At 38.7% G+C, this 22,169-nt stretch overlaps 1 protein-coding gene across 1 annotated transcript; it reads right to left on the reverse strand.

Annotated features, from left to right (window-relative positions):
- Positions 1 to 447: 447 nt before the first annotated feature.
- On the reverse strand, positions 448 to 22,169 carry LOC145782206 (protein SERAC1-like). The gene is made up of 17 exons (XM_082593976.1): positions 22,043 to 22,169; positions 21,428 to 21,566; positions 21,098 to 21,195; positions 19,862 to 20,011; positions 19,263 to 19,349; positions 18,871 to 19,005; positions 14,278 to 14,390; positions 5,300 to 5,407; positions 4,750 to 4,856; positions 4,408 to 4,522; positions 3,873 to 3,964; positions 3,328 to 3,457; positions 2,498 to 2,664; positions 2,123 to 2,230; positions 1,342 to 1,451; positions 912 to 1,061; positions 448 to 626 (listed from the first exon to the last, which is right to left on the reverse strand). Exons 1-17 carry the CDS (start codon positions 22,089 to 22,091, stop codon positions 454 to 456), a joined length of 2,031 nt encoding a protein of 676 aa, XP_082450102.1. The 5' UTR covers positions 22,092 to 22,169; the 3' UTR covers positions 448 to 453.

A 22,169-nucleotide genomic window follows, 5' to 3' on the forward strand; every position in this document is an offset into this window, starting at 1 on the left:
CTCTATATTTCACTGTAAATTAATGATTGAAAGAAATGGAGTTTCTCAATGGTACAAGACGACATTCAAACTAACCTAAAGGGCAGCTCCAATCTATTGTAAATGTCAATAAACATATCGCTTAAAATGAAGTTCGAAAGCACTTAAACATAGTAAACTTGCAAAGGGATGTTTTCAAACGTAAAAATCATGCCACAAAAACAAAAGTTTTACAAGTCGAATAAAAATCAGTACCATATGAGCAAGAAATAGTGGAAGAATATCACAAGATAAAAAAGTCACAGTTTAACGGACATAGCGAAAAAACACATCAAAGACTATGACAAGCAAGACAATAGACTATTTCATAGTTTCCCTGCTTGAATTAATACATAAAATCTAAAGCAATGTTTCTCGGCAGCCGATTGTAGCAAGAATTTACAGTGATGGACACCGTGTTGAATGGTGTGAAAACTATAATAGAACTTGGTGGATGTCAGATTCCTCCTTGTCTCTAGGTGGTTGTCGAGCCAAGCAATCTCGCATGAACTTTACAGTCTGCTGGTAGATGCTGCTTTGTCTACTGGCTGGCTTGCAAATGTTCAAGTGATTGGTATCTGCAAGAACGAAGCTCCCGACACCTGGGTCTGCAAGCATGTTGGAAATTGAAGAAATTAATGCCTCACCGTGAGATCGTTTTCTATCTTATATACATTATGATGTCTTGTGATAAACAAAGCGGGAATACGTTGCTACCAATTTTGAAATTGTTAATAAAAAGGTCAGAAAAAGATTTTTCATCACATGCGTACGGTGTAACATATCTCAAACCTGATTCTATTCACTACTCGGCGATCTGTAAGGATAAAGTTTTGAAGCTTGTCAAACCTTTCTAATTCCACCACACACATACGATTCTGGTCACGACTTACTTGCTGATTCTGGAGGTACAATGTGAAGCTTTATTAACTTCCCAAATGCAATATCTGTGCTTTGTGATTCGCCGAACGACAGCACTTTCAGGCTGTTGTTCTTCACCAGGTCGGCCGTGAACTCGTTTAAAAGCTTGAGCTTCGGTGAGTCTGATCATAGACGCATAAGCTAAATGTTTGCGCCGACTGTTTCAGAGCTGGAGTATCAGAACAGAAAAGGAAGCAGTGCCTACACCCGCAGACGACATAGCCTACATGCAGATCACAATAAACTTAATTATAAAAATGTGAAAGTATGAGGATTTTTTTTCAAAACAGTTTTAAATTCGAAGCAAAGTAATTTTTTCTCAATTAAATCAACTACGTTGTCACACAGCAACCAGACCGCATGTTTATATTGTGTAATTTACATCAAAAATACATCACCTACCGTGACTTAGCTCCATCACCTCAACTGAAGGAAACAGGATTTTCCGGGCGTGTTGAGAATACTTGGCCAGCTGAGATCCTTTGTGAGGTGTCCCGAAAAAAACAATCCCCCTGCAGCAATTGCTTTTTAGATTATGCCGCATGCCAGAGAAATGCCACACGTGAGAAGGGCATACAAAATTGAAAGAAATCACTTGTCATTCTACTTGAAGTTTGGTTGCAATGATGCGGCTATTAGACGATAATTTGATGGAATGAATCTGCGGTACATACAATACCCAAACACAGTTTGATTGGTGATTTAAGGTTCAAGGGACATTTGTTTAAGGGACAGACAAGAAAACAAGGATGACCTACAACAGAATCTGTTCCCAGACACCAAAAGTTATTACTTTTCCAGAAAAAGGCAATCTTTGCTGGCTATGCTTGTTTTGATATGTAGAAAATGGATCAAATGCGTTTAAGTTTCACATGAATACAACATGCAAGAAGGTAGTTGTTCCGTTTTTAAGCCTCGTTTACGTAAGAATCTCAGCCCATTGGTTATGAGCCAATTTTCTGGTTTTCAACGTTTCATTTCAAGTTCAATAACTGAACGCGTCTTGTCTCTTTTTTACAGTAGACTAAAATTTGAAAACCTTTTTTTGCACAAAAAGTATACCACCATAATGTCTCTAGTTTTCAATTAGTGTATTTTAAAATCATAGAAACACTGTAATGCTGTAAAATACGACCTTTAAAAATGAGTTTTAAAACTGACTTAGTTTAACAGAGTCTGTTACCTCGTTCGTTTTAAAACCTTTCCATACATTTTCGGATTCTCCTTTGCGTCCAACAGCATTTGTTTAACTATCAAACCACCCATTGAATGAGTCACCCAAATGATAGGCCTATCAAATAAAGAAGAAAAATCAATTGCGCAAAAATCTGCAAGAAAAAAACGTCAATCTGGCCTAAAGTGCACACAGAAGCAATAAAGGGTTGATTGGTGGGATAAAACTTGATAATAACGAGTAGAAGGTTGCTTAGTTGGTTTGGTTTTTGACCAAACCAATTCAGCAACCTTCTACTCGCTATCAACTCTCAATGCTCATAGTTCGAAGCTGCAGTTTGAAAAACCAATGAAACGTATGTTTCAAATTTCTGAAACAACTCGCCTGTCTCCGATTCCAGCCTGTATAGCATGGTCCAACAGTTGGCGGCTGCGATATGAGATTGTGCGCCGTTCGTACTCGTGTGGACATAATGACATCCACTCACTCAGATTGGTGTCGTAATCAACACACGTCACGCGGCAACCAGGCAAGTCCGTCGGCAACCATTCCTATGAACCGTAAGTTTTCATGTAACACAACACTTCAAAAAAATGTGTTGTGTATTTTTTAGTACATTGAAACAAGCATGGTATAAAAGCAGTGTCAGAAAAAATTCAACCAAGGTTACACAGCACTGTACACGAAAACAAAGTTGAAAGTAAAACGATGTTGTTACTTAAATAGTAATGCTAAAATGGTAATGCATAAATATGTAGTGCTCACACAACCGTAGCAGTCAAAAGCATAGTAACACCAGCTTGAGCACCCACACAAAAAGCTCATCCTTTCGAGTAGATGTAATGCTGTCATAAGTAAAATTAACAAAACCAGCTACTTATATATCATATTACAGCAGCCTTATGATAAGGTGTAATTAACTAAAAAATCTAAATATAACTACAACAAACAATTCAATTAATATGCTTCTTAACGTAAACTGCTTAAGACATAAACATGACCAGTTACCTTCTCCCAACTTTGCACTGTGAAAATTAAAAAAACCACAAACGACGCAAACAAGTGTTTTCAGTGCACCACTGACTGGGGTGACCGCGAGCACAATTACACATTCCACGACAAAACAACACGTCTTCCATAATACAAAAGGAAATTCACTACACAAGTTTTTACAATCTGAGTCGGATAAAAATCGTCTTACCACAATGACTTACCTCTGGCCAGCAGTGGATCTTTCGCTGGTCTGGAGACGATATAGAAGATTTGCTATCTTCTTGCCTCCATGAGTAAAAAGCTCCTCCCATAAGGCCGTGGACAAAGACAATATCCGCCTCTGGTTTGGATCTGAGCCGTGTCACAGAATACTTTGTTAGCAAGAGACCTTTAAACAATTTGGTATGGTCTGAGAGTGATTTTAAAACAACGTCTGTTCCTACCCACCATGCAAACAACATCTTGGAATGCATAAAAAGTATAGCGTATTAAAGCACATCGGTCGCATGGGAAAAAGCAAAATCATCTATGATACACTCTCTTCATTTTGCTTCAAAAAAGCCTGGTTTTTATCCCGAAACATCAGGGTCGACCAGTTGTCTGTGGTGATTCCTCCACCAGCTACACTAACATGTTAAACATTTCAATTGGTTCAATATAGTTGAAAGAAACAATGTGTCCACTGAAACAATGAAACTGAAACCATGCACTGATATGTACTAAAGTACTATGGTAGCCTACTGATGATTTAAAGCAGATCACTGACTTGGTGCGGTACTTTGGGTACAATGTGCAAATGCCATCATGAAACTTCTCTTTAACTGTCTCCCGGTCTAAGTTGGCAAGACCTCTGGATGCCTGAAAAAGTTTGCTTATTAGATGTCAAATATCATCTTTGTAAAAAAAATACATGGTCAAAATGCATATTAACAGAGGCTTGGGGAAATCAAGAGGTATATAAAAAAAGACATTACACAAACAACTTAGAACCCACTAACAGCGTTGAGTTTAAGACAGCAGTAACAGACTGGAGATTTAAGATTGCACTTCGTTTAGAACTATATTTACTGCCAACGTGGACCAAGAGTTCTCTAAATAAACATAAGCCGTCGCTGGATTTCTAAGAAAGCTCCGAATCGGTGTCTCTGAATCATCTCAGACCGATTATTTTCCCATTTCTGGACCAAGGTGGTGCTCAGGAGACTTGAGGGTTGCAAATCTTTGGCGCTGTGTGGTTAAACTCCAAACTACATCATTATCTAAAATTCTAACCAAATGTTTTGAAACAGTTTAGGCTTTACCTGTATCCGTAGCGCTAAAGAATCTGACTTTGACATTTCGGCAAGCATTGTCACCCAACCAGACTGGTAAATTTGCGAGTGGAATTGAGGATAAAGACAAATGTTACTGACAGTTCTGAAATTTAATTGAAAGAAATAAGCGAAACCGGACTGGGCTATTTCGGGTAATAAAATCAGTTTCTTTACAATTTTACTTCTGCAGAAGTCAAATCAAAAAACAATTTGCCAGTGCTATGTTTTGAAAGCTCCTATTAGCTCAATCCCAACGCTTTATTTCGAGAAACCACACGTAATGTTATTAGAATAAGCCAAGTTTCAACCATTTCAACATGCTCTCTTTACCTCACAATATTTTCTTGAATTTTTGAATCGTTTGAGCGTATTTCTTTGATTCGCTGCATGAGCTGCAGAGCACCATGGTCCACCATTACTTTACAATGACCTTCAAACTGAAATAGAGAAATACAAAAGTTGTTACCGTAATCCAAGATCAAGTGGTTGTTACAATAAGGTTTCAAGCTGCTATTATTGTATCAGTTGGAAAAACTAACCAGTACCAATAACTTTTAAACAGACAATTAAAGTTTACAAATACATCAGCATTCAGAATATACCATTCGCGGTGCAGTGAAAAGCCAAAGCAGCCTAGCAAAGCAAAGTACAGAAGAAAATGCTTATTCCATTGATAGCTTTGCTAAAAAATAGACAAAAAATGTCTTCACAAATTGATATGGGTGTATGTTATAAAAAGATGATTGAGTTAAAACCAACTACATAATGGTTATTTCAGTCTTCATGCAGTGGAGACAGCCTAATAAATCGGCAAGCAAGCGCCAACTTCCCACGTCTTTAATTAAGTAACAGAAAATTTACGAAGGAAAAATTTTCTCACTAAAGAATGTTTTGCAAGAGCTTGCAGGCAGAGCAGCTCCACTTCTGTCTGTGGCCTTATATTTCGCGTGTAGTTGATGCCATTACCTCCAAAGCACCATAATCCTCCCTAAAAGTTAAAGAATAATGAGAAAAGAAAACCTTTTTTAAGATGGTACTATCCCGACAATCACAGAAGTGACATTTCCACGTTGACACGATATTGAAAAGAAAGCTTTCGACAGTAGTTATCTATGTATACTAGAAGCCCCAAATGTATCAACGTTGTTACATTTCAGGTATCAACACTGTAAGTTCAAGGCAAAATGTATCTACACCACAAGGACGACTGCGTTTTGCGAAATCATTCAGGCTGTTCCTTAAAGCTGAATGTTCACGACAATGATACAATTTATTAACAACTATGATACAATGTGATAAACAATTATACTTTTTGAAATATGTTTTCTGCAGCAAGGACATGTAGCTAGTTTTTGTTTACAAGTTCGGCAGCAACATAAATGCCCACTCATTACAATGTAAGTCCTAAATATACCTAAAACATACTTGAAGGTCATAAGGATATTAACCCTACTTTAATAATTTTTCTTGCTCAATCAATGTAAAACTAGCAATCTCAGAACATATTAACTAATGTAGTGTTGCTGATTTTAAACTGTTGACCTAGATTTGTTGCATTTCGCGAACTTCCGAGGATAACCCTTAATTTTTGTCGACCTGATTGTAGTGATTTTTTTTTAGAAAGCTTCATCACATTTTTTTAAATGCTTTAGCAGGGAAAACCTATGTTTGCGGTTATTTGACGTTACAGGATACCTTTGTGTCATCGCTTCTGTTTCTTAATGCTGCGCATTGAATGTTTTAATCGCATCTCCTAGGCGTTCATAATTGTCTTGCCTTAATTTCTGTCATTACAATTACATTATACATTACATATAAGAGTTTTTAAATGACCTGATTTTAACTATTTTTCATCTTTGCTTCGAAGTACTGCCATAATTATTATTACAATACAAGTCCTAAACACACCTAAAGCGTACTTGAAGATCATAGTAGTAGTCCAGTTTTTATCCGGTGATGTCCCCGTTACCGAGGGTGGCCGGATTCACCTCCAAGTGCCGCAATCGTCTTCACACCCTGCCTCCACATCGATCTGTCTAACGCGTCCTCTCTTGTCAAGCCCACCTTGCTGCTTTCTTCCTCAACTTGCTTTTTCCATGTTTTCTTTGGTCTTCCTTGTTTTCTCCGACCCTCCACTCGCAACTCCAGCGCTCTTCTCAAAACATCATCTTCATCCCTTCTCAAAACATGCCCATACCACCTCACTCCATTCGCTTTTGCCAACTTATCAACACTCTCATTCAACCCAAGCAAGCTCATAAGTTCTTCGGTATTCCTTTTGTCCATCAGCTTTACACCACACATTGCTCTCACCATCGCTCTCTCAGTTCTTCTTAAAATCGCCAATTCGTTTTCCCGTAAGCACCATGTCTCACTTCCGTACAGCATTGCAGATCTCACACAACTAGTATAAATTCTTCCTCTCATTTTCAACGGAAATCTTCTACCACATAACAACTCTCGACACTCTCTGAATTTCACCCAACCAAACCTTCCTCTTGCAGTCACTGCCGCTTCACAACCACCACTGGCATTCAATCTATCTCCTAGATAGCAAAAGGCATTTACTGATTCAACTTCATCATTCAGCTTTTCAACAGGACCAATCATTCCTTCCTCAATCTTCTTGCATCTTTCACATTCAAAACCATCTCCAGATCTGCATGTCACTCTCTTCATCTTTGCACATCTTCCATGCACCCATTTCTTGCATGTCGTACATGTAACAGAATTTGCCATCACTCTTCTTCCGCAGACGCCACATGGGTCAATTTTGCTCATTGTGATTTCCCCTTCCGTTCCGCTTATTACGACCTTTGTCTTTTTGATGTTCACACGCATACCTTTACATTCAAACGACTCCTTCCACTTCTCAAATTTCCCTCTCAGATCTTCCATTGTGTCACTCAACAAAACCAAATCATCGGCGTACAGTATCTCCATTAATGAATCTTCTCTTACACATTCGGTAATCACATCAATCACAATGGCAAAGATTAGAGGAGAGAGGACAGAACCCTGGTGTACACCGACCTTCACCGAAAACTCACCTGAGAGGGCAGATCCAACGCGAACTCTCGTCCTTGCACCGTCGTAAAGACCCATTACGGCTTGAACGAGAGCTTCTGGCATTACTTTTTTTCTCATTGCCCATTCCATCACTCTTCTTGGAACTCTATCAAACGCCTTTTCCATGTCCACGAAACACATGTACAAGTTCTTACCCTTGTCCCGATATTCCTCTTGCAACCTTCTCAAAATAAAAATAGCATCTGTCGTTCCCTTCCCAGGCATAAATCCACACTGCATCTCGTCCAGCTTCACCACAGATCGTATTCTATTCTCCAACACCCTTTCCACTACCTTCATTGCATGCTCCAACAGTTTTATTCCCCTATATGACCCACAATCCATTACATCACCCTTTCCCTTGAAGATGGGTATCACCACACTCATCTTCCATTCATTTGGCATTCCTTTTCCATCTAACACACGTTGACTGATTTCCTGCATTACTTTCAATCCTGTCTCTCCACTTGCGCGTATCATTTCCACAGTGACTTCAGATAGTCCAGGAGCCTTCCCCGATTTCATTTTCTTCATTGCTTGCATCACCTCCTCTCGAGTAACTCTCTTTAATGGACCTGCTACCACGTCGGCTTCCACATTTTGATCCCAATCGTTTTCCTCGTTCATTATCATCTCCATATGTTCTTTCCAAATTCTTCCACGATCTTTCTCACTGAAACCAAGTTTTCCATCCCTTCCTTTAATACATCGTCCACCATCTACATCTTTCCCATCCCGCTTCATAACCTTCATAAACTTATATACTTCGTTAGGATTGTTTTTTAATTTGGTCAATTCCTGCTCAGCTTCTTTCTTCATAGCTTTTGCAACTATTCTCTTTGCCCGATTTTTCAATTGTTTGTACTTGAGCTTAGTTTCTTCTGATCTATTTCTGCACCAAGCCTTGTATGCGACTTTTTTCTCCCCAATTACTTCCCTCACATCTTCATTCCACCACCACGTATCTCCTCGATCTATCCTGCCTTTTGTTTTCCCACAAACTTCATCGCAAGCTTGCAGAACTCCATTCTTGAAGGATCCCCATACATCATTCACATCGTTGTGAACAAGACTTTCAACTCTCTTTTTAAACCTTTCTCTTGTGTCGGCATCTTCTAACTTCCAAACTTTTCTTTTGATCACCCTTTTTTTATTTACAGTTTTCTTCAGACCTTTCTTGTCCAAATCGATAACCACCAACCTATGCTGAAGTTCGCATGGTATCGCTTTCACATCTTTGATCAGTTTTCTGTTTTTCCTGCATACCAACCCAAAGTCAATTTCGGTTTTATTTCCACCTGCACTGAAAGTCACTTTTCGTCCTTCCTCTTTCTTGAACCAGGTATTTGCAACACACAGGTCCTTTTCATCACAGAACTCAAGTAGTCGCCTTCCATCGCGATTTCTTTCTCCCACGCCAAACCCTCCATGAACACCTTCAAACCCATCAATTTGTTGGCCAACGTGGCCATTAAAGTCCCCAAGACCCAATACAATTTCCTGATCACTTCTTGTGCTCCATTCATAGGCCATTTCGTCACAAAACCTTTCTTTTTCTGCATCGAATCTTCCACTTTGTGGCGCATAAGCACAGATTACTCTCATCACTACATTCTCGACCACCATCACTATCGCCATTACTCTGTCTACGAACCTCAACAACATTTTCATATAGCTCTTCCTTTACCAAAATCCCAACTCCTCCGGTCCCAATATCATTGCCCGACCACCACAGCTTGTATCTCCTTCCTTTGACACCCAAAAACCTGGCTCCTTTGTTCCTCCATCGGACTTCCTGTAAACAGCAAACATCTACCTTCCTCATTCTCAGCTCTTCACTCACCTCAGTACCTCTACAACGCAAACTTCCAACATTTAGACTTCCTAGTCGTATCCCTGAATTTTTAACAGAACTGTCAGACAACCCGGAGATTCTTCGCACCCCCTGCCCATTTAAGGGCTGCCGGGGACTGGGGGCCATTCTATTTTTGACACTTATCATTAGGATTTTTTGGTGCATGGTTTTCTACAGGGAGCATGCCCTTGCTTACCCCCAACCTCCATTTAAAGACGGGAGTGGTCTTGATGACCGGCTGCCTCTGCACGACAACTAACGAGTTCGGCCAACCCGGGTTTGACTTAAGTTTTCCTTCTTGAAAGATGTTGCCATTGTAGCCGTTGTAGCATGTAGCTATCATCCGCTTACGCCGCCAACCTGCCTGGCACGGGCATCAATGTCAGAAGTGAGGTCCAGAACTACCAGCGGGACGTGTTCCGGTGCCAACGGGCCCAGACCTGGAGTAAGGTGCTACCTCTCCTCCTGATATTGAGGATGCAGTTTAACGTCATACCCAGGACGTTTATTAACATTATTTTTATAATGTTTCTTGCTCAACCAACATAAAAATCTCAATCTCACAAAATATTAACTAATGTAGTTTTGCTGGTTTAAAGCGCAAATCTTTTGGTCCTAGACATATAGAGCATCACAATTTAAATACCATGTGTCAACGCATGTTTGCTCTTCTTCCTGTACAATACGTGCTGCGAGCTGATCGCGTTTAAGTTTAGCAAACTGTCTGTATGCATATGGACGTAAAATTTATACATCGGTTAATATGCAGGATTTAATTAAGTTAATTTTATAAAAGTTTTGTTAATTTTGTATCGGTTTGGTTGCTGCCATGTTTTTTCGTAAAGCTTTTTGCTTGCAGAAATAGAGTTTTCACTATTGATTATGGTGGATAGGTCTATTGGTTCGATTCCAGATCTTTCCGAATACTGTGTTTCATTCTTATGGGGAGTAGATCTTTCGAGTTTTATAACTTGTCATTGATTGGCGGGATATTCTGGTGGTTTTATTGGAATATCAATGAGGTTTCACTGTTGTTTGGAATGTTTAGGTTGATTGAAGAATTCGTTGTATTTTGATGAGTCTTTTGATCAGTGGATTGGTTTTAGTTTATTGTAAGGCAAATGATCAAAGGGTTGCTTAGTTGGTTATAATTATTATAATCTATGACTTGACTATAATTATTATAATCTATGTATAGAAGGTTATTTATATGTTGGCTGAGCAAGACAAATAATTAGAGTAGCGTTAATACCTTTATGACCTTCAAGTATACTTTAGGTATATTTAGGACTTACATTGTAATGAGCGGGCATTTATGTTGCTGCTGAACTTGTGAACAAAAAATAGCTACATGTCCTTACTGCAGAAAACGTATTTCAAAAATGATTGTATCATAGTCGTGATTAAAACATTCAAATTCATTCAGCTTCAAGAAACAGCCTGAACGATTTTGCAGAACGCAGTCGTGACGTCACGCCACCTTGTGGCGTTGACACATTTTGCCTAGGGCTTCCAGCGTTGATATCTGAAATGTAACAAGGTAGGTTAGGGTTAAAACCTAACCCTATTTCGCTGTTGGTCGTCACTCAAACTAAGCGCTCCCGAAGTGAAATATTGAATGCACTTTTCCACGTCTTTCTGAGGAAGTTTCATCAGTAATTCTCGCAGCATGTCTTCTGTAAAGTTCCGAAATAAATTTCCTTACACGAAGGGATATTCAATATTTTCCATGAAATTGTTCATTTAAAAAAGTACTCTTTCTGCAAAATTTCATAACAGTTTCCCACAAAAACATATTTGATATTTTATGAAAAATTGATAATATAAAACACTTTTGATTGATTGAATCTTTATCCTCGGACTAGGAAAGCTTCTTGAAGAGCTTAATCCTGGCCATTTCGCATACTTGTAGAGCAACGGTGTTCAACCTGCGGCCGTCGATGAATAATTATGCGGCCGTTAACACGTAATTTCATAAGCATGTGTTGGCGGCCGTGCCCTGTTGTTGAAATGAAAAAATTATTTCATTAAAAAAATGAAATGTATTATAAATATTATAGGCTACAGGGATATTTAGAACCACTGGATACCCTTGTAATTATAGGGCTATATAATATTTCAAATTTTAGAGCTTGAAAAACATTTTCATCATAAGTTTTTGTAGGCTAGGTTGTATATTGTTAAAATCGTTTAGAGACAAAAGTTTTTCCTCGACCCAATTTCATTGTAACATTAGCATACATTGCATTATGTCCTTAAAAAGAAAAAAAACACTAGCACAGGAGAAAAGGGTATTCAATTCCAAATGCGAGTTGGATTATTTTATGGTCGAGACGGAAGCGCATAGTAGGCTATGATGTGTCTAATATGCAGTCAAGTAGTTAAAACCAGGAGATAATGCAAAGCAGCATTTTCGTCGTCATATGTCACACAATTACGCAAAATTGGAAGGCGAGTCGAGGAAAATCTGTGTCGAAAATGTGGAAAAGTGCACTTGATTATCCAACGTTGCGAGAATTGACAAGAGAAACTCTTGTTCTTTTCAGAAGCACTTAGGCTACGTGTGCGAGTCTGCTATTTCACAAATGAAGTAACCGAAAAACGAGTAGCCTACCGAACGCGATTGTTGGAGGGAAACCTGGAGTTTCAACAAAGACTTTTATCTGCTCGTATGCAAAATCAAGGGAGTCACTAGTTGCAATGTCGCAGACGGAAAAAATTCATTTCAAAAAGTGTTTGATATTTCATGGCACTATCAGGCCCGTAGCCAGACATTTTCAAGGGGGGGTTCCCAAATCCAAAAATATGGACCTTTTGATAACACTTTCTTCTTCGCGTGTCCCCAAGCAAGCAATCAAAACATAGGAAGCGGAAGTACGTAATATATAGACCAACAAACAAAACAAACTTCAAATTGTCAACATTACAAAAACGAAATAAATAGGCTACAAACAATTTTCACATTAACAATAGCACATCTACAGGGGCGCCGGAAGCGGGGGGCAGAGGGGGCGGATGCCCTTTTAAGGTCATGTAAGCTACTGCACATTTTGCAATATAACAATTTCTGCTATTCGCATTTAGCCTAAATTGTCTACGATATGCGAGGTTCTAAACCAGGGAACCGCAAATTGTGGGTTGCGACCCAAATTTGGATCGCGAGACCATCCACAGTGGGTCGCAAAAGGGTTTAAACTTACTATAAATATAACTTGTATGTCAAAAATAAATACAATCATATACTCTTTGACGCACTGAGTTTCGTCTTTCCACCTAAAACATCGGGAAGCTGATCGTGAGCTACATGTTCAGAACAATGGAAAACCTCTGTCCTTCTGCCCCGAACCAAAATATGTTAGGGTGACACTAGACAGATCGCTCACATACCACCACCATTTGGTGTCACTATGCAAGTCCAGCTGGGGGGCGAGAGTTGAAACTTTGCCTATAGCAGCCTTAGCCCTTGTCTACTCTTCATCAGAGTACTGTGCACATGTTTGGTGCTGCAGTGGACTGGGGGCCATTCTATTTTTGACACTTATCATTAGGATTTTTTGGTGCATGGTTTTCTACAGGGAGCATGCCCTTGCTTACCCCCAACCTCCATTTAAAGACGGGAGTGGTCTTGATGACCGGCTGCCTCTGCACGACAACTAACGAGTTCGGCCAACCCGGGTTTGACTTAAGTTTTCCTTCTTGAAAGATGTTGCCATTGTAGCCGTTGTAGCATGTAGCTATCATCCGCTTACGCCGCCAACCTGCCTGGCACGGGCATCAATGTCAGAAGTGAGGTCCAGAACTACCAGCGGGACGTGTTCCGGTGCCAACGGGCCCAGACCTGGAGTAAGGTGCTACCTCTCCTCCTGATATTGAGGATGCAGTTTAACGTCATACCCAGGACGTTTATTAACATTATTTTTATAATGTTTCTTGCTCAACCAACATAAAAATCTCAATCTCACAAAATATTAACTAATGTAGTTTTGCTGGTTTAAAGCGCAAATCTTTTGGTCCTAGACATATAGAGCATCACAATTTAAATACCATGTGTCAACGCATGTTTGCTCTTCTTCCTGTACAATACGTGCTGCGAGCTGATCGCGTTTAAGTTTAGCAAACTGTCTGTATGCATATGGACGTAAAATTTATACATCGGTTAATATGCAGGATTTAATTAAGTTAATTTTATAAAAGTTTTGTTAATTTTGTATCGGTTTGGTTGCTGCCATGTTTTTTCGTAAAGCTTTTTGCTTGCAGAAATAGAGTTTTCACTATTGATTATGGTGGATAGGTCTATTGGTTCGATTCCAGATCTTTCCGAATACTGTGTTTCATTCTTATGGGGAGTAGATCTTTCGAGTTTTATAACTTGTCATTGATTGGCGGGATATTCTGGTGGTTTTATTGGAATATCAATGAGGTTTCACTGTTGTTTGGAATGTTTAGGTTGATTGAAGAATTCGTTGTATTTTGATGAGTCTTTTGATCAGTGGATTGGTTTTAGTTTATTGTAAGGCAAATGATCAAAGGGTTGCTTAGTTGGTTATAATTATTATAATCTATGTATAGAAGGTTATTTATATGTTGGCTGAGCAAGACAAATAATTAGAGTAGCGTTAATACCTTTATGACCTTCAAGTATACTTTAGGTATATTTAGGACTTACATTGTAATGAGCGGGCATTTATGTTGCTGCTGAACTTGTGAACAAAAAATAGCTACATGTCCTTACTGCAGAAAACGTATTTCAAAAATGATTGTATCATAGTCGTGATTAAAACATTCAAATTCATTCAGCTTCAAGAAACAGCCTGAACGATTTTGCAGAACGCAGTCGTGACGTCACGCCACCTTGTGGCGTTGACACATTTTGCCTAGGGCTTCCAGCGTTGATATCTGAAATGTAACAAGGTAGGTTAGGGTTAAAACCTAACCCTATTTCGCTGTTGGTCGTCACTCAAACTAAGCGCTCCCGAAGTGAAATATTGAATGCACTTTTCCACGTCTTTCTGAGGAAGTTTCATCAGTAATTCTCGCAGCATGTCTTCTGTAAAGTTCCGAAATAAATTTCCTTACACGAAGGGATATTCAATATTTTCCATGAAATTGTTCATTTAAAAAAGTACTCTTTCTGCAAAATTTCATAACAGTTTCCCACAAAAACATATTTGATATTTTATGAAAAATTGATAATATAAAACACTTTTGATTGATTGAATCTTTATCCTCGGACTAGGAAAGCTTCTTGAAGAGCTTAATCCTGGCCATTTCGCATACTTGTAGAGCAGGGGTGGGGAACCTGCGGCCCGCGGGCCGAATGCGGCCCGCGTGACTTTTCCATGTGGCCCGCGTCAAAATTTCTTTACCCAAAATATATTGGAACAACAGCTCAAAAGAGACTTAATAATCATTCGCTATCTCCGCTTGCAGCAGATTACGCATCAACATGGGTTACTTGACAGGGTTCCATGTGATTTTATGAGCCGTAGCCTACTGCTTCCATGCTGGCTCAAGGCAGATTGGAAGAGGGTGATATGTCACCAGAGTCAACAAAAGAGACTTAAAGCAAGATTTTTGGACATAAAGAGTAAAGAAATGGAGTTAAATATTTTTGCATCTCCTTTCAATGTGGTTGCAACTGATGGTTCCTAGTAGGCTAACTTCCAATATGAAATAGTAGAGCCCCAGAGAGACGGTACGTTGAAAGCGATGTACCAAAACATTCCGCTGCTCAACTTTTATCAACGCTATATAAATGCTGATGATTTTTCAGTCATGCGGAAACATGCTTTGAAATATGTGTCTCTGTTTGAAAGCAGCTACCGTTACGAGCAGTTTTTCCAAATTGAATCTAACAAAAAGTCGGCTTCGCTCCAGACTGACTGATAAAAACGTGAAGACGCAGTTAAGAGTTGCAACATCTTCCGTGTCAGCAGACATCACACGACTCACCAAAAATAAAAACTTTCAGCCATCCCACTAGCTGTGAAAGTGAAATAAATCATTGTCTAGGCCTACTTCGCTGCATTTTTTTGTCTGTAAATATAATTTCGAAATTTTTAGTGGCCCGCCTGTGTTATTTCTCATTTTATATGGCCCGCAATACTAAAAAGGTTCCCCACCCCTGTTGTAGAGCAACGGTGTTCAACCTGCGGCCGTCGATGAATAATTATGCGGCCGTTAACACGTAATTTCATAAGCATGTGTTGGCGGCCGTGCCCTGTTGTTGAAATGAAAAAATTATTTCATTAAAAAAATGAAATGTATTATAAATATTATAGGCTACAGGGATATTTAGAACCACTGGATACCCTTGTAATTATAGGGCTATATAATATTTCAAATTTTAGAGCTTGAAAAACATTTTCATCATAAGTTTTTGTAGGCTAGGTTGTATATTGTTAAAATCGTTTAGAGACAAAAGTTTTTCCTCGACCCAATTTCATTGTAACATTAGCATACATTGCATTATGTCCTTAAAAAGAAAAAAAACACTAGCACAGGAGAAAAGGGTATTCAATTCCAAATGCGAGTTGGATTATTTTATGGTCGAGACGGAAGCGCATAGTAGGCTATGATGTGTCTAATATGCAGTCAAGTAGTTAAAACCAGGAGATAATGCAAAGCAGCATTTTCGTCGTCATATGTCACACAATTACGCAAAATTGGAAGGCGAGTCGAGGAAAATCTGTGTCGAAAATGTGGAAAAGTGCACTTGATTATCCAACGTTGCGAGAATTGACAAGAGAAACTCTTGTTCTTTTCAGAAGCACTTAGGCTACGTGTGCGAGTCTGCTATTTCACAAATGAAGTAACCGAAAAACGAGTAGCCTACCGAACGCGATTGTTGGAGGGAAACCTGGAGTTTCAACAAAGACTTTTATCTGCTCGTATGCAAAATCAAGGGAGTCACTAGTTGCAATGTCGCAGACGGAAAAAATTCATTTCAAAAAGTGTTTGATATTTCATGGCACTATCAGGCCCGTAGCCAGACATTTTCAAGGGGGGGTTCCCAAATCCAAAAATATGGACCTTTTGATAACACTTTCTTCTTCGCGTGTCCCCAAGCAAGCAATCAAAACATAGGAAGCGGAAGTACGTAATATATAGACCAACAAACAAAACAAACTTCAAATTGTCAACATTACAAAAACGAAATAAATAGGCTACAAACAATTTTCACATTAACAATAGCACATCTACAGGGGCGCCGGAAGCGGGGGGCAGAGGGGGCGGATGCCCTTTTAAGGTCATGTAAGCTACTGCACATTTTGCAATATAACAATTTCTGCTATTCGCATTTAGCCTAAATTGTCTACGATATGCGAGGTTCTAAACCAGGGAACCGCAAATTGTGGGTTGCGACCCAAATTTGGATCGCGAGACCATCCACAGTGGGTCGCAAAAGGGTTTAAACTTACTATAAATATAACTTGTATGTCAAAAATAAATACAATCATATACTCTTTGACGCACTGAGTTTCGTCTTTCCACCTAAAACATCGGGAAGCTGATCGTGAGCTACATGTTCAGAACAATGGAAAACCTCTGTCCTTCTGCCCCGAACCAAAATATGTTAGGGTGACACTAGACAGATCGCTCACATACCACCACCATTTGGTGTCACTATGCAAGTCCAGCTGGGGGGCGAGAGTTGAAACTTTGCCTATAGCAGCCTTAGCCCTTGTCTACTCTTCATCAGAGTACTGTGCACATGTTTGGTGCTGCAGTGCTCACTGCCACAACATCGACACAGCTATAAACAGCGCCTTGCGCACAATGACCGGATGCCTGCGTCCCACACCATTGGACAATCTTCCCATTCTCGCTGGCATCCAACCCGCTGATCTTCGTCGTGAAGAAGCCACTCTGTCTCTTAGTTGACGGGCACTGGAGCCTAACCATCTTCTCCACCACAAGATCTCTGCTCTCCAAATGAGCACCCTCGTCGACTGAAATCAAGACACCCATTCGTGCCAGCCGCTCAACTTCTGATCAACGAAGCTTATGAACAAAACCTCTCTGCGGCTACTTGAGCAAACCATCTATTGAATTCTGAACGGAAGTCAAGTAGCCTATAGTTACCAGACTCCATTCGTTCATTTCCTGCGCCGACACATGCTCCATAGGCCTGACACTACAAAGACAGGCATGGGTGCGCCTCTACAGTCTTCGTACGAGCGTCGGGCTTTTCCGCTCAACCATGCACCAATGGTGAATGGCCTCTTCCTCCTCCTGTAAATGTGGTGCCGAGGAACAGACCGCAGACCACGTCATCAATGACTGTAGAACGGAGTGGAAGGTCTGCGCGTCTTGGATGATGAAACCAAAGACTGGCTGCTCTCTAGTAGCCTTCCAGTGTAGTCCTGGAACATCGTGAATCTGGGGTGGTAAAAGAAAAGATTCTTGGCCCCAGAAGTTCACACGACGACGACCACAGTTAGTAGGTCCACTCGCTTATTAAGCCAAATTTGGTTCATTTTTCTTTTTGTCCATTGTTCTTTCTTTCTTTAAGTCTTTTCTTTGTCCCTTTTTCTTTAAGCCAAATTTGGTCCACTCGCTTATTAAGCCAAATTTGGTCCGCGCCAACAAGTACTTGCGGACCCCTATTCTAAACAAGCAACAATATATTAACATGTTTATTCAGAACTATCTGGAAGGTTTCAGCTGATCATAGGTAGCTGATCCTGTGATCGTATGTACACTACAACTTCTCCAAAATGTGGACCTTTTCGGCTCAAGGGGGGGTTCCCGGGAACCCTGAAAACCCTCCCTGGCTACGGCCTGACTATTAGGTATAAGCATGATAAGTTTAGTAGATATTAACGGATAAATTCTTCTCTTAAATAACGCAAATTAAAAAAAAATCATTTAAAACTCCGTAGCGGCCGTGCTTTGTAGAATAAATCTGAATGCGGCCGGCAATAGCAAAAAGGTTGTGCACCCCTGTTGTAGAGGCTATGAACCACTGAGGCAGCCCAGGTCACCGAGATTGACAGAATAAAGTTTCCGATTGTTGAAACTTTTCATCTGTTCAAATAACCTGTGACAGTTTGTTTAGTATTATGGCAAGGGAGTCATGTTATAAAGAAATGATTTATTTTTGACGATAAAACAGATAGTCTGAATACTGAAAAGTTTGGGTGTTCATCAGGACAATTATCGTTTCTAGCACGAGTTACACTAGTTGCTAACGTCAGTGAAGCAATAAACCATCTTGTTTGTTGTTAATTTTACTTTCAATTTCATCAGATGAACGTAGCAACTAGTGCTAGAAACGAAAACAGATAGTCGACAGCCAAAAGACCTTGAATGGTCATTTCATGACTTATTGTGGCTGTATAACGTATATGTACGTACATACATGTGTGAATGCATTGTTATTTCAACTAATTTTTCGCAGTTTCGTGTTTTATTGTCTGAAGTTTTTTTAGCAACAAATGAAATTCTTACAAAGTTCATAATAAAGTTACTAGAAAACAAAATGCATTGAAAAAGTTTACCTATCTAGTACGCAAACTACCAACCTATCTCTTCCACATTATTCAAAGGCTTCAGTGCAGGCGGTTTGCGAAATAATCGCTGGTCAACATTGTGGGTTCGGGCTAGTCCAACAGAAGTCACAAAGTCGATTGACTGGGCCAATGTGCAAAGCTCTGCATCTATCATCAAGTTGGATTCAAAATTAAATGTTTCAAGTACATCTTGTTGTTATACACCAAAATTACAGTTAATTGCAATGAACAAAATTGTTACGCCAAATGAAAAAATAGACTAAACTTTGCGCAAAGAAATATTGACAATTAATACATTTAATGCAAAATCACTAGATCAGGCTATTGATCCTGTAAAATTTTTCAAACTATTGAAGATTAAAGTTGTAGCTACCTTGCTTATGAACTGTATATATAACCTTTACCTAAATCAAATACTTTTAACTGGTCTGCACTGAGATAATCTTCGAGTTTTCGTCGCTTTGCATGTTTTGTTTTTTGTCTTTCCTCATCTATCTCGTATTAAAAAATGTTTTTTAATGATTAATCTTTATTGCATAATACACACTAGACTTTCTAATCTTACAACTGCTGAAAAGTGAGAGTCACAGGTACATCACCTTGCTAGTCTTCACTATAGACGAAAGCAAAAAAAAGTCCACTAAACTTATCATATTATTAGCAACATCAGGCAACAGAAAATGCAAAAGTAAGAAATATTAACTTTACTGAGATAAACCAGTAGCAAACGTTTTCTTTCTATCTTGAGAAATTACTGCAGAATTGTTTACACTCAATGCATTGAAATTGACATTATATGGTCAAAATGGTTTTAGAATCTCTAAAGTTAGTATATTATATAATAAGTATAAGAGGAACTTGTGGGGAAGAAAATGATAGCCAATCTTCAGCTCGAAGAAGGTACATAGGCTAATGATGATGAAAGTTAGTATTTCAAACATTGTGGAGTTGGTAAAGTGTTTTTGATTGAGCCTCCATCTCCCTGGTAAGAACAAATACTTACCATTCCAATCTTTGTATGCTGCAATTGCCTCAACAGCCCTTAGTCGAATTTGCTGATTTCTGGAATATGCTTCCCTCAGAACCTTCCATGGGGAAACATAATCTTCAGCAAGATTTGCTCCTTTTCTATCAATCAATAATACAATTCGAGCTAGAAAGGAAATAACTTGTTATGTAAAAGTTTTAAAACATAAAGAACCCCACAAATAGCTTGAAGAAAATGGGAGGAGAGTGCTCTCAAAAGACCCAACTTAGTGAAGCATCGGTGTGTGGCATAAGTCAGCAAAAACCAAAGAGACACGCCGGTGATAAAAAAAGTATTTACATCTTCAGTGTAAGCTTGTATTGAAGGTACACATTCCTACAATACAAGCTATCAGTAAATTCAGATTGATAAGAACAGTACGTAAATAAATTTTGTCAGAGACTTGAGCGACATCTGCACAGTCTAGCAAGCAGGTTAATGCCCCAAAAAATTTTGTTCAACAAAAAAATGTTTTGGAATGCCAAACAAAATCAAGTGTAAAATGTAGTAACACAACATTTGTTCCTTGCATTGTATCTTACTGTTTTATGGAACAGTGGTAGAAAATCCCTGCTTTACTCATTGGTAATGACTTACTTTAATATATATATACAATATTTTGTCAATTTGTAAATATTCACACTATGCTCATTCTACGTGCAGTTTTCAAGCAGAAAAGTGTTTATACAAAAAACTCATCTCAAAACAAGCTATAAAAAAGATATGATCCTGGTTGTATTTTTTCCACTGAAACAACTTACAGACAGTACACTGTGGTTATAGATGCAACGCAACAGAAATTAGGAAGCCGCAAACGGACATAGGACCACAGGTCAGCTGCTCGCATAATTAAATATAGCATCATTCTACTAAATATTTAGTTAAATTCTCAGTGTACAATTAAACAATCTGTCAATGATTACAGTTTCATACCACATAACATATTCAGTTATTCACTTATTGCTGCCAAACATTACCATAAAAAACGTAACAATGAGCTTTGCTGAATCTCTCATCATTCAAATTGTTAAATTTTCTCAGACTATTTTAGTTTCAAATACCATGAAATCCTAGTTTTCTTTGCAATAGCCTATTTATGATGAAATACATGCAATATGAATTGATAGAAAAAAAATTAGTTTGAAAAAGAAATCACAGCAAACATTATTTAAAATGTATCTAGGCCTAATACTTGTAAAATGAGATCATCACCTAGTGGTGCAGGTAGAATTTCTTTGATGTGTTGTCGCGTTTGCAAGGTAAACTTTCCTTTGTTGGGATTAAGAAAACTATCGGCAATTTTTTTCTCCCTAAAACAAAAATTATTTGCATCACAATCAGCTAATAGAACTGATCTATAAATTAAAAAGGTTATTGGCTAACCACGGTTAAAGAAAAATAACTAGCAAAACAATTTAAACGAGAAAAAAATAATGAGCAACACTATTTAATTACCCCTAAATTGTGTAAAACAGAAAACTGGTAAATTAGTATAACTACCCATGTTACAAAAAAGTATATTTTGTTTAAACAGATACTTACTCCAAATAAATGTAATCTTTAAACTTCTCAGTATCTATAACTTTTGTAGGTATGCTTAGATGTTTTTTTATGTTGTACCAGTAATATATATAGAATATTGTGGATCCAACACCACCCAAGGCTATGCAAGTGGTGGCACCTGCAAAAAATTTAATCACACAAATACCATTACAAAAAAATATCATATATATATATAAACTTAACAACATAAATTAGGCCTAGTCTACTTGAAATATTTTTCAGGTGACAAGCTAAACATTCCAAGGATACTACTTATTTTGTGACACCTATAAAATTTTGAAAATAATTTTTTTACAACTGACATTCTGGTGGTTCAAGTAACATATAGTACAACACTTGATCACTAAGTAACAGGTAGCCTACTATACAATATTGGGAGCTGGTATACAAGTCCCCCCCCCCCCCCCTTGGTAACTCATGACAAAGAGGAATTGACCAAAACATGTGGATTGAAGTGTGTGAACAGTAAAGCAAACGTAAAGTAGTTTCACCCTATATGTTTGGTCGAGTCCTGTCTTTGTCATGAGTTACCAAGGGGGGGGGGGGGGGGGGGACTTGTATACCAGCTCCCAATATTGCATTTTAACATCTCACCTTTGTATTTTGCGATACTGTTTTTAAGGTACAACACTGATTTTTTCATAATCACAAAAACATGAAACTGAAGTGGACTCTCTACATCAGTCAAAACTTAAATTGTGCAAACTTAGGCTGTAATATA

Source organism: Aplidium turbinatum, chromosome 13 (assembly GCF_918807975.1).
Source record: "Aplidium turbinatum chromosome 13, kaAplTurb1.1, whole genome shotgun sequence".
Classification (NCBI taxonomy): domain Eukaryota; kingdom Metazoa; phylum Chordata; class Ascidiacea; order Aplousobranchia; family Polyclinidae; genus Aplidium; species Aplidium turbinatum.